The 13,745-nt window shown below is 46.5% G+C and overlaps 1 protein-coding gene across 1 annotated transcript in view; it reads right to left on the reverse strand.

Annotated features, from left to right (window-relative positions):
• The window catches only part of LOC116492525 (multiple epidermal growth factor-like domains protein 6), a 179,116-nt gene that overhangs the window by 18,672 nt on the left and 146,699 nt on the right, over positions 1–13,745 (reverse strand). Inside the window, exons 23-29 of the mRNA XM_032193296.1 lie at positions 9,876–10,004; positions 5,457–5,585; positions 3,632–3,760; positions 3,418–3,543; positions 2,229–2,357; positions 1,923–2,051; positions 322–450 (exon numbers count right to left, since the gene is read on the reverse strand). Coding sequence (XP_032049187.1) covers positions 322–450; positions 1,923–2,051; positions 2,229–2,357; positions 3,418–3,543; positions 3,632–3,760; positions 5,457–5,585; positions 9,876–10,004 — 900 coding nt within the window. The remainder of the gene's footprint in view (positions 1–321; positions 451–1,922; positions 2,052–2,228; positions 2,358–3,417; positions 3,544–3,631; positions 3,761–5,456; positions 5,586–9,875; positions 10,005–13,745) is intronic.

The raw sequence follows: 13,745 nt of genomic DNA on the forward strand, positions 1-13,745 counted from the left end.
GGCCTGGGTATTTTGAAATGACAGAGCAACCCAATATCCATGCATAGCTGAAGACGAGAAGTGTAAACGTAGAGAATTACATTGATATTCTTCAGCTCAGCATGGAATTGGAAAGAATTTAGGTAGCAAATGATGCTGGTCCCCAGGTAAAAAAAAAATCCCTTGCAATAAAGCAAGAATTTTTATTATTGTAAATTAGCACAAGCTACGCTTACTTTATCTCAGTCAGTGCTGAAGGTAGTGACAAAGATGAATTCAATGTCTCTGCATGTCTTGGTCCTCCCCAATGGGCCAAGATGGGCATCCCAGGGTGATACTCACGGCGGTCGCAGCGGGCCCCGTGGTACCCGGGGCGGCACGCACAGTCGCCGGTGACCGGGTGACAGTCCTCCTCGGCGGAGCACTGACAGCCTTGGTTACAGTTCTTGCCATACGTGCTTGGTGGACAGGCTTGGGGAAGAGGAAATGTAAACCAATAAATTAAATTTGTCTTGGTAAATATAGCACTCAAACAAAGAGCAAGCTCAAATTTATTAAATAAAACCCCTGCCTACAGAACTATGCCATCCTCCGGGACTTTGGATTTATTGCATTTACTTGGGGGTTACTTCACTGCTTGATTTTGTTTCGTTCAGTCAATTTGTGCCCAACTGTCAAGGGCCAGATACAATTTTCTTGTCACTAGAGAAAATCATAGGGAAATGTCAGGTAAAATTGACTAAAATAACAGTATAACTCACCAGGGACCAGGCATATGGATAAAGACATTCTACCTTTTGCAGGGAGTTTAAACTTGCAAAGCTGCTTTGGCACAAACATTTTTACAGGTTTCATTTCTCCCGTTGACAGGCACATCGTCTGCGTTTTGTGAACTTTCCCTGTCTAATTCCTACACGGCCGCTCACTGCACGATTGCCGTAGCTCGGACCAGCCTCAGAGGATGTACAAGGTGGAGCGGTGCCAGCCATGGCCGGCAGCTCTCAGCACAGGACGAGCTGGGCCATCCCTGAGGAGGAGGCCTTGGACTACGTGCAGACCACCTTGCAGAGAGGACATGAGGGGATGGGAGAGACAGCAGAAGGTGGCAGGAGCACTGCTGGTAGCTGTAGGTCGTCCAGCAACTCTTACTGGGAGGATGAGCAATATTCAACTATCCCAAATCCTGATTTTGCCTTGAGTGGCGCCAGCAGCAGCTGAGCACCGTTGACATCTTTCAGCCCCGGCTTAGCCAGGGCCAGGCCTGGTGGTTTCTCACTGCCACATCTATTAAGTTACAGTGGTTTGGGGGAAGAATTTAATCCTTTAGTGGAGGATGAGGGACCCCAATGTCAACTCTTTTTGAGTGTTGCTCTTTTTTGGCTGAAGCAGTGCTCAGGCAAAATGTTGTGAGGAGGAACCAAGTCAAGGCTATGCAGCCAGGGTCACAGAAAAAAGCCTACGTTCAGAGATAGCTCCAGACAGCCAAATTCAACACTGAAGAAAAACTAGATAATGACATTTCCATGAGCTCTGATGGGCAGGAACAGAAGGTCTCTCACATGGACCAGGCCAATAGAAAGCAGAGCTGCTGCTTTACCCGCAGCACCTCCTGACCCTGTTTTTATCCAGTTCAGTCCACAGTTGCTCTCTGCCAGCCTGAGGGCTGGAAACATCAAGAGCACAGATCTCATCTGCCTAAACCGGGCTGAGCACAGAGGTGAGAACCAGCCAAATCATTTGGCTGAGCGTCACACAGCGTGGGGGGCAGCTGTACGCCTCACCCCAACCCATGTCCACTGCTGGGAGGTTGTTTTCTCCTTCTACCTCAGCCACTAACTGTATCATCAGCTTTTTACTTAAGAAATTAATTGATCCCCTGTAGGTTTTTTTTTTTTTTTTTTTTTTTTTTTTTTTTTTTTGCTGTTTCAGGTCTTACAACTTACTTCTCTCACAGCTGAAGCCAGTGAATCCCGGAGGACAGCCACACTTGCCCGTCAGGTGGTGGCAGGGGGTGCCGGCAGGGCACCGGCACCGCTGGGCACAACCCATGCCGTAGTGGCCAGGCAAGCAAGCTGCAAGGGTGACACCGTTAGTACCTGGGCAGGACAGCACAGAGCTACCCCCTTGGACATCCCTGTGAGCACTTCAGAACCGACCCAGAGTGAAAGGATCCGGCCACCCACCAGGATCAGGGAGGAACACCCACACCAGCCCGAGCTTTGCTCGCTGAACGCCCCGCAGACACTCACGTTTGTCACAGTGCCTCCCTCGCCACCCCTTTTTGCAGCGACACACTCCCGTCTGGTGGTGGCAGGACACGCTGTGTACGCAGTCACATTGCTCCTCGCACCGCTCGCCAAAAAATCCAGGGGGACAGACTGCGAGGAGAAGCAGACAGAGAGCAACAGCTTGTGCTGCTGCACGGAAAGCACTGCTCGCTGGCGAACGTGCCAGTATTGTTCTTGCACATGGTGGTGTGTATTAGGGGACTGCATGCCCAGAATATGTAATTGAAGTAAAATATGTTAAAAATATTAAAAGCATTTATCACTGGCTATTAATGAGTCCACATAAGAAAGCTTGTAAAGACTTGCTCCTAGTCTAGAGTACAAATCCAGATGGTCTCTTTAGAGATGGCGACGCCATTTACTTTTGCAGTTATGTGCACAGCCTGACGGACAGCCGTCTGGACAGTGAGAACAGTGTCCCTGTGCTGCTTTCCACCTCACGAGTCTCTACAAAGTGATCAAAGAGAAAGTGAGGCCTGAAGAAAGCCTCACTTTCTTCAGGCTTTACAGGTCTCCTTGGTGGCCAAGGCTTCAGGAGTCCTCAGCAGCTCATGAGTCACAAAAGTGCTTGTGGCTTGAGAAAGTCACAGCAAGCCAGTGTGATGAACTGAAGGTACATATCATTCATCTGACACCTAGTACTTAGGAGGTTGCTATTTAAGGGATTTACATAGATCTAAACATGCCAGACAGCTATGTCAAATTTGGGCAATTTAGACCATAATGGGACATGTGAGGTAGGTGCAACTTGAACCATTACAGCCTGATGTGCTGAGCTGCCCTCAATGACACACAGATGCAGCAGCGTGTGGCTGATCTGGCAAACTCTGCTTGCAAGGCAATTCCTTCCATGTGTTCTTCCTTGGAGCTGTAAGACCAAGAAATACCTCTGTTTTCTTAGCAGTCGGGGAACATGACTAGAAGGACATAAAATGATTTGGAGCACAGCATGTGTTTGGGTTGAGCAGAGACCAGCCTCCAGGGCTCATGGACACCTGGTGAGCTCTCATACCTGCACTGTTTCTTACTTGCCTACAGAATAGTGGAAAATTAAGACACAAAACAGAAACAGCCTCCATACTGCAGCAGAAACAGCTGATTGCAGAAGCGCATGCCAAAAAAAAACCTCTAAAGAAGGAACTGCCCTCACCAGCATCGCAGCGCTCCCCCATCCAGCCAGCGTGGCAGATGCATTTCCCTGAGAGCCGGTCACAAGCCCCGTGGTGGCAGCTGCAGTTCTGCCCACAGCCCTCTCCGTATCTCCCATCCTCGCACTCTGGAACGAGACAGCAGAGTGACAAGGGCCAGGACAATGGCACGAGGTGCAGGAGTGCTAGAAACACTAGAAACATGAGGAGACTCACCAAGCTCACAGGCTGCTCCTGTCCAGCCCTTGGGACACCGGCACTCGCCCGTCACGCGGTTACACGTAGCCTGGCTGTGGCAGAGGCAGCGCTGCAGGCAGTTGGCGCCGTACCACCCAGGAGGACAGGCTGCAAAGAGGAGTTAAACAGCAACAGCCTTGAATTAAGAAGTGCAGGCACACACAGGCTGAAGGCAAACTTTCCCCAGCTTACACCCTCCGTAGCCCCAGTGGTTGTGTAGGTAGGAGGAGGTACAACAGAGTACAAACGGGGTGCATGACTTGCAAGGAATTACATCAGTAAAACTGGTCTCGGAGCAAAATACATGAAAAGGCAGCTGATGAAGTGAGTTAACCTCAATCCGCCAAACAACCTTGAGATTTTCTGTTCACACCTATGAAAAACAAATCTTGGTTCCCAGCGGCTTCCTCAGCACCAAGGAAGAGAGATATCGATTTGCAGCTTTCGGCATCAATTTGTACTGTGCTCTTAAAATCACAATTACTTTTCTAATGAGCAATTGACTTCGCTATCCACAGCGGACTGATAACATTTTACAGTTTACCTAATTTTAAGTTAAGCAAGTTCACTGATTCCCATCACAACTGGAGCCTATGGGTAGAACCTATTTTTTTGGCACAAAAAATAGAGATCTCTGGCAGAGTGGCACCTTTTTAAGACGCTAACAGGAGTAAGTTCTCCCTCTGCCAAAGCACAGCCACAGGAGGGTGGCTCAGCCATCCTCACTCACTTATTCTACCTCCTTACTTCCAAAGGGAAAAGAAAAAGTACAGAAATCTCCAAATGCATCATTAAAGAAAAAGGGTATGTTTGGCAACGTCTCCATACTTGGCAATAGCTTTTTTACTTGTGCTTTGGTTTTGTGTTTGAGGCCTTTAGGCAAACCAGGAAATTTTAAAGTGTATTTTACATGTGATCATGAAGAGTTTGGTGTCTTCCCAGCTTTGTATCCCTTCATGAAACGTCCTCTTCACATTAGGTTTTAAAGGTGGACTCCTCGCCCCAGCTAGCTTTCATCCCCTGTACCCAACGTCCTCCTCTTGTTGCACTGAGCTGGTGGTTGTCCTAAATCCTAGCTCCCCACATGCACCTGCAGCCATACATGTGCCACGCTCTGGCCATCCCTGCTCTGTGGCACTGCTTACAGCACAAGGCACCCTGAGAGGGAGGCACACAGACAGGACCCTGCTGCAACAGAGAAGGACAGCTTTCCCTTTAATTTTGGCTCCAGCAGAAGAGGATGTGCAACACAAGCCTCAGTGCAGCCGTTCTTTGCCAGCCTCCTTCCTTAGGACTGCTTGGAGCTGGGCTTGTGTTTGAGTCACATGCACTGGGGTAGGTGCCAAGGCTGGAGCTCCCAATGCCTTTCGCATGTTCTGGATTTAGCCCGTGGCTGGAACAACGCACGGTAATGACGTGAATCAGTCAAACACATGGGGCAATAAAGCAGAACACAGAAAAGAAACAGAACTGTGTTTCAATGGCATAAATGGAGGTTTTATGGACCTTTCCTCCCTCAACCAGCCAGCCTTCAAGATCAGCTCACTCAGAGATCAGCTGGAGATCAGCTCTCCTTCCAGGCTCTGCTTCAGCCCCCTCTGCCTCATCACCACCAAGCTCCCAAAACGTGTGCCCGTGATGTGGTTCACAGGTTGCTCTAATGGACCAGACTGCACTACTGTGCGGGTGCAAAACTGGTGACAACAGTGCCCCGAGCTGGTGATTCACATAGCAGTGAAGCCCTGAGAAGAAATTTCATTTTTCCCTTCTATAATTTTTCAGTAGAAGAGTGAAATCCCTGTACCTTCTTGGCAGGTGGCTCCTTTCCAGCCGGGGGTACAAGCACACATCCCGGTGACATGATCACAGAGCGCTCCGTTGTGACAGTTGCAGGTGTGAGAGCAGCCTTGCCCATACCTGTCCCGCTGGCAGGCTGCAACGAGAGAAGCCCCAGAAGTAATCAGAGCACACCAGAGGAGGCATCGTGCAGAGAAACCCTGAGACAGACACTGATGCCAGGGAGATCAGCTGGAAATTGGCTGCTGATGGTACTCTTCTCACATCTTAAGGGTGCCTAAGTCCATACATTAACCATGCCTGACACTAAATAACATGGCTTAAAAATATGTATCGTAGCACGTTCTGAGGAGGCTTTTATCAGAGGGTAGGATCTCTCCGGTGATGGATCAGCTGTCATCCCCCTGCCCTGCGGAATGTCTTTGTGCTGAACTAATGGTCCAGCAGAACCGCCAGCCTGACAGCCCGGATATTTATTTGCATCCTGGTAAGAGAACTGACAACTTCATTGTTTTCATTGTTCATTTTTCACAGTTGGATGCATCAGCTCACCCAGAGCCTCATTCTTTGGTCAGAGAGGAGTGATATTTTCAACACATTCAGCTAAGCAGCTGGCTCCCAGGTGAAAACTTAACACAACCATCTCACAAATATACACTCGCTGCAGCTCCATTTCAGTGCTGCTGGTGCTGCCGCCCATGAAGAATGGCAATGATAAAATTTTTCTGGTCTCCAGTGCACTGGAGATTTGGATAGCTTTAAATGGGGGAAAACTGACAGCCTTGCTACTCTGTTTTCTTGGAATATCACCCGCAGAATACAAAACGAGTCGCTGAAGTTGGATAGCCTCGTTGCACGGTTCTGGGTCTGCGTTACAGAGGCTCTCATTCACTTGCACGAAGCTGTCAGAGCCTCTCATCCCTGCAGCACTGCTGGCATGCACTGGAGAGGCTAGAACAGCTCTGATCCGCCATCCAGAAAAGTGTCCTTCACACACTGAATGTGACATCTTCCAGGATCTGACCCAAACTATCACTTTCCACAGAACCTCTCCGCCTCTGAGGGTGTCAGCTTGCAGAACTCGATGTAGTGCTGCAGGAGGACACATCCCAGGGGGCAGAAGGGAGGAGTGAAATCATCTTGACCTCAGGGATGAGTCTGGTTGATTCTGACCATTCACAGCCCTTTTCTTCCCATCTGAAGACTTCCAGCTTCCCGACATGGTTCTCACAGACACTATTCCTCCTAGGACTTCTCAACAATGTTATTTTTTTTTCATTGCCTGGACCCCATCCACATTAAAACCACAAGAAAGTGCAGGAGCACAGTCCCATCACAGTTCAAGTTTGTTCTGCAAATGAGGCCTGATTGCCAAGTTCAAGTTGACGGGTTCAGCCCATCTTACAGAGCTCTTGCTCAGTTTTGGGAGCAGAACTCAATATTTCCACAATACAGACCAGAACTGTATCATAACCATGCCAAAGGAAAAACCAGCTCACAACCAGGTCCTCTGACTGGTTACCAGTGGTTTGTGGGAGGTTTTTGGAATATGTGTGCAAAGCTCTTGCTCTACTTACTAAGACAGAAGAGTTTTCTAGTGAAAATCCTAGTAAGAAAGCAGAAATTTCTGGAGAGGAAAACTTTAATTATTCTGCTGGGTGCACACAAACTTTTTTAGCTTCTCCGTAGGACAAACCTAATTATCAAACTACTTTTCTAAAGAATAAGATAAGTGGAATATTGCACTTGTTGTACAAAGTTCCTCAACCGAGTGTACAAATATCCCTGGGGCTTTTTCTCCTCTATGACGAGTGCAAAGGAAAGAAGCAACAGCGAGGTTTAAATTATTACACTTCTTCCTGCTTCAATTTTTTTCTCTCAGCGCCTTTCCTCTGTAAAAGGAGGAATTATTCACTTGATGTCTTTAAAATCTGCTTTTACATGCAGCGTGAGGAACACATGAAACTGGAGGCCAAAACATTCAGACTGGAAGTCAACATCTATCAAAAGTGTAGGGGAGCACAGGGTAAAGATGTGCGCTATGACTCAATAGGGTGCCCAGAAGATTGGATTTCATGCAGTTTCCACAGATTATGCTTCCCAAAATGAAGCTGCTGCTTTTAAAGAACAGGAAATTTGCAAAGTCAAGTGCTCACACACTATGAAATGTCAAAACTCTGGTTATCAGTGCCCCTGAGCAGAGACTCTGGAAGAGCCAATCTTTCTGTACTCATTTATCTTAAAACACAACGTGGTCTCTTTTTATCACAAGGAACAGCTTCTGTGGAGGTCCTGGGGAGCCCCAGCTGCTTCAGAAAGAGGCATTTTTAGTGCCTTACATCTTCATGCCAAATATCAAGTCATCACTTCTAAATCTTTGCAGCATCATGACAGTGAACAAAACAGCTTAATTCTTAAGCACCAGCAGTACACCTAAAACTTCTTGGAAACCTGAAATACCTTAGGTGGACGCTTAAAAATTTTAAAAATAATAAAATTAAATAAAATTGCCAAATACAACCATAAGCTGAGGCAGAGCTTGCTTGGCAGATTTCATCCCAAATGATTATAACTCATTTACAAGCATCTGTAAAACACAGTTTTGTAATGGAAAGCGTTAGGCAGCTTTAACAAAAGGCATTACTGTCCATATCGCCCATAATTAGATAGAAAATTATTATAACTCATTTACAAGCAACTGTAAAGCACGGTCTTGTAATGGAAAGTGTTAGGCAGCTTTAACAAAAGGCATTACTGTCTGTATCTCCTGTAATTAGATAGCAGCGTATAAAATGCACTGCATGGCCAGCTTAGGATCAATTCAAATCCCATGATGTCAAAATTATTCCTCAATATCCTCCAGCACATTGCCTGCAATCTGATTACTGGAAAACAAATGCTGATCTTCCAGCTGCTGAAGCTGACGAGCCCCAGGAAAAGGTAGGGTGAATATTAAATGCTGGGCAGGGATGGGGAGTCGGGGACAAGTGTACCCAGCTTGTGGTGTGATCCTTGGAGCAGCTCTGGAGCTGAGGTCAGCAGCTCCTGGAGGCATGGACCAAGGCCCAGGCCTTCATGGGACTCCCTTCTTGTTTCTGAGGGGATCTTTACTGCGCCTGTGGCTGTAAAAATCAGGCTCCTTGCAAGCTTCTCCCCTGTCCTCAAGTCCATCAAGAACACCCCAGTAGAAACAGAGCCATGTGTGACCAGACGACCTGAAAAGGGGCCCCTGCCATCTATTTGTTAGCACGTGCTGTAGTACAAGGCATTACCAGGCAGTCAAAGTCAAAATGAAGATGCATCTTGTAGCCAAGGGAAGAGCAGTTTGGCCTTCTGTGCTGCTGGCTGACCTTGCTCTTTTACTTACGGGCAGAGGCGGCCTCAGAGGCTTTGGCATCTTAACCAGCACGAGGAATAAATCAGCCTGGCACAAGGCTCTAATAGCTGTGGTGCGAGAGGATAAATAGTTTCTTCCTCATGTGAGAAGGGGGCACAAGGCCATTGAGAAAGAGCTGCATTTCTTAATTGAATTTAATGAAATATGTCAGAACAGAGCTTCCCATCCCTAAGACATCCCAGAGAGACGGGAAGGGCCAAGGAGACAGATGGCTCTATCAAAGGAGCAGGGGACTTTACTGGAGAAGCCCTTTCAGAAGACAGGCTGGGTGGTGGAGGGCAAATGAGGGAAAGATGCCAAGAGCAAGTGCAGTCCTCCAGCAGGGCTGGGTATATCACAGTACCTGGCTAGAGAACTGGATTGTTTCAATACAGGCATCATCTCTAAGTTAAATTAATTTTCTCCCGCAGAAATCTACAACCTATGGATTAAAGAAATCTCATAAATAAATTCTCACTAACAGCAAAAGTTGGCTCTGTGTATGCTGCTGAACAAACTGGTCCTCTTACTAACCCCAAGAGTGTGGGATAATCCATGCTCGTGAAAATCCAGGAAGCCGACTTCTTTTTTTTTTTTTTTTTTTCAAAGCAAATAACTTTCCTAAGAATTAGTTATAAAACTATTTTCTCATGGTCATATAACAAAACAGCCCCTGCTCCAATTTTTCCACGTTGTGCATTTGTAATCTGTCACTTTATAATTGATAGTCCGATGAGATACACCAGACACGCAGACACGACACTTCACCTCCTGATGCTTCACAAAAATGTAAAGCTGAGATTCCTCACACGGTCAGATATAGCACTGCTATTTAAAAACTGATGCTTAAAATATTTGAAAAGTCCCAACATCAGCCAAAAAGGAAAAAAAAAACTTGATTATATACACTGCTACCAAAAATTGTTTCCTTTTTAGGCCTTGTTGGAGAGGAACGTGACCCGGCTACCATCATACCCTGGTGGGTCACCCTCCATTCCCAGCAGAGACCCGTGCCAGGCTGCCGGGGGCCGTGGTGGGTGCGGTACGTACGCTGCTCGCAGGTCTCTCCCAGCCAGCCGGGGAGGCAGCGGCACGTTCCCAGGACGTGGTCGCAGCCCGCAGCGTTCTTGCAGTTGCACACCTGGTGGCAGTCAAGCCCAAAAAATCCTTCTGGACAAGCTGAAAACGCAAAACAACAGTTTTTAGCAAAGTTCTCATACGTACATACATATACCTATATTAGATATATAATTATTGTGTCCTGAACGATAATAAAGCTGTAGACACACGAGTGTACATGTATGTCATTCATTCCACAGAAATCCTGAATCCTTCAATCTCAGGAATGATGGTGTTCATTAAATGAGCAGTTATTCCATAAAACTTAGCGCTTTGTCTTCCTTGTTCAATAAAATCTAATATTTAAAACCCAATTCTCACTCTTGCACCATGAATACAGAATGACCGGTTTCCCAGTGGAGCCTTAAGTGATGGTTATCAGAACATACACTATCCAGGAACTCCCCACAACAACTTTGCAACTCTGGCAGGTCAGAAAAACCCGATATCCATATGCATCTTCCTTTATTGGACTCTTCTGTTCCTTTTCTTGCCCTGTCTCTTTTTCCAAGTACAGGTTCTTTATTCAAGACTATTCCTACTGCTACATCCACCAACATAAATTCAGCCCTCTAACAGAAAGCATCGCTGCCTGTTTTGGCTACAAGGAGGGGAAGAGTCTGTATCTGTAGACAGGCAAACCTGGACCTTCAAACAGGGAGGACGGTAGTGTAATGCTCGGCAACATCTGCTTTGGCTTCTTCACTCTCCAGAGCTGCTGCTCAGCTCATGATTAAATCTGATTGTCTCATTTACTCAAAATCAAAAGGCTGAACTTCTTTTCATCCTGTCCAGACAACAGCTTCTTCTTTGGCATAGGAACAACTTCAGGCTTACGCCACTTTCCAAGCATGTGCTGTCTCAGAAACGTGGAGAAATACCTGACACTGATGGAAAGCCTTAAAGCATCAGGCAGCCTCTGCGCAGTCCGAACTGGTGAGAGCTGTTATCAAGTTGTAAGGAAGAAACATCAGCATGTGGTTTCAATCTTTATGTCCTTTTTTATTATGGATCAGCAGCGCGGATCCACAGCATACAAGAAAGGACGTCTACTACTTGACCTCAGGTATCTTCAAAGGCTGACAAAGTTTTCCTTTGTTTGACACAGGAACTACAGAGCATTGTCAGTTATTCTTAGACATGCACAGCATTTTTTTCCCCTTTTATCTTACAAAACCAGAAATCTTACTGGGCTATCTTATGACAACGATCAACTGCAGAAGTCCCAAGAGAGAAGCAGAGTCAGTCTGTCCTGCAGCAGCGCTGATTCCAAATCCAAATGTTGAGTGCTGCACTTCACAGGGGCTAGACATACTGTTATTAATGCATCAGTTCCTAAACACATTGTAGGACAAGTCCAAAAATCCCGCTGCCTCCAGCTCTGTGGGATAATTGTGTGGCATTCTGGGATGCTCTGTCAGATGGAGCAGTGAACTGGATAATTCTTCTGCTGGCCTGATGCTGTAATTGGGCCTGTGCCTTGGGTTGTACAACACATACCAGAGAGGAGCAGGGAGTGAAGCTAAACAAAACTACAGCACAATGAAGACAATCATAACCTTCAAAGCAGACGCTGAGCACGTCTCAGAACAACGTCAGCTGTAACAGCTGCCTTCCCAAGCAGGACCAGAGCACCCTGGTGCAGGGCAGGGAGACCTGGCTTGCTTGGTGGGACACAGTGCTTGCAACAAAGCTGAGAGCACCCATGGCTAACACAGTCACACCTTGATTCTTTCTGCTTTTGTTGGGGTGAACTGTTGGGCTGCCTGACATCAGGAGCCCATGGAAGCCCAGGCTTCCTGCAGGTCTAATACTTACATTTATTTGAAGCCATCATTGATATATTTAGCAATTGATTACAAGAAAGAATTGTTTGGGGTCTTGGTTGTATTTTTTTTTCCCATTACGTTGTTGTGACTTTTCTGTTTATCTGTAAGCACATTAAAACAAAAGTCCTGCAGCAGTGGGTGCTCACAGTAGGCGCCTTTTCTGGAGAAAATACTACTCACATTATCTACGCTTTAACAGGACAGAGGAAGGACCCAGCCATCTTCTGCTATCATAGCACAGTCCAGGTGCATAACGTTATCAACCCAGGAGGATATCTGGTGGTATCGCTAGTAGTATCACTCTCCAAGAACAACCGAAAATGATTAATTTTCCATTGGTAATGCCAGACCTTGTGAGGAGCCATACACTATTTCTTCCATGTTCTGATTTTATCACTTGCTGGTTTCAAGAAAATGCAAAAGAACTCTTCCCTAGGTTGCTCATATGACCTGCAAACATTTCTTAGTAAATATTTTGTTTTCAGTGAAAAGGCGTATTAACTAACGTACAAATAGCTCCTGACATACAAATTAGCTACTTTGCAGCTAAAACAGTTTTGCTCCTTTTGCAGCTCTTTTTAAAGCGTTGCAGGGTTCAAAAGATTCATTTTTCTAAAGGACTGAGCAGTGCTGAAAGACAGAGCAGGCACGTACCACCTTCAGAAAGGCCTAATTTTCTTTCAGAGAGTGGCTTTATAGCTTTATTCTTACCCAATATTATATGTGATCAAGCCACTCCTGGAGAGGCAGTAGTGTGATTGAATGCTGCTGGACCAGATGAAGAACAGCTGAGTGAGGCTGGCCCTGAGCAAAGCAGAGATGAGATGCTGACAGACAGACAGAAGTACTTTGAAGAGCGTGTGGCCTCTTCACAGCACCCTGCTGCTGAGGGCACAGAATTTCAGTCAATTCCTGAAGAATTCGCAGCAAGGTCTCACACAACAGCCCCTGGAGCAACACTATTTCCTAATACTGGTTGGCTTGGAAACTGTCCCATGCTGGTGGATGATGACATAGCTTTGGGTTATGGTTGTCTGTATTACTGGCAGGCAATATACGTAGGGATGAAACATAAGGAAACGCCAATTTGATCACATTATTGCGAATATCTTCTGAGTCACCATGCTGTCCCTGCTCTTTATGCTCTTTTCAGAGAAGAGTGAATCACATACAAGGTTTGACACAACTTGTTTTGTGTCATACCTCCTAAACACTCCGTTCTAGTCAACGGGAAGGTTTGCCTTCATCCAGTTAAACTGAAATATGACTGAAATATTGCCCCTGCTCCAAACACCGTGGCACTTTCAGGTGTGACGATGCTTTTCACTTGAGCTGGCTGCCTTGGCAGGGAATAAGATACCTCAGCATGTCAGCTGGTAACACGACTGCTCGAGGCTACAAACACAGGCTCACTTGCCCACAGTGCCATAAATCCTCCATGAGCTTCTACAACTGCCCCTGGGCATCCGCAGAGGCAGAGGAAGCTGGATAAGCCTGGTTAACTTCACCATAAAGAGACATGCTATGAAAGCCCAACGCTGAGACTTGCAAGGGCTAAGATTACACTAACAATACTGAAAAATAATAGAGATCATGGAAATTCATGGCAAATAAAGAAATGGGTGCTCATTTCATTATTAACGCCTGTAAGGTTTTACCTTCTCCTAGGACTTTAAACTTGGAAAGCTGCAAAATTTTCAGTTTCTGTGATGATGGAAAAGCCCTTCCTAGCCCCGGGATGAAGCACCAGTGGTATGTTGGCACTCGAAGACGACTCAGCAGCTCCAGCTCTCCAGCGTTATGTTCTCACATGAGATGCCTGAAAGGCGCAGAGCTTGGCCGAAGTGGGAGGATTGTCAAGAGTACAGCAAAAAGCACAGCCCTGCCAGAAGGAAACCCTGCCAGTCTCCGAGTCACTAAAAACAGAAGTGTTACAGCTCCTCAGAGAAAAGGTGCCAGAAAGTTCTACCAA

The sequence above is a fragment of the Aythya fuligula genome, chromosome 9 (assembly GCF_009819795.1).
Source record: "Aythya fuligula isolate bAytFul2 chromosome 9, bAytFul2.pri, whole genome shotgun sequence".
In the NCBI taxonomy this organism is placed as follows: Eukaryota; Metazoa; Chordata; class Aves; order Anseriformes; family Anatidae; genus Aythya; species Aythya fuligula.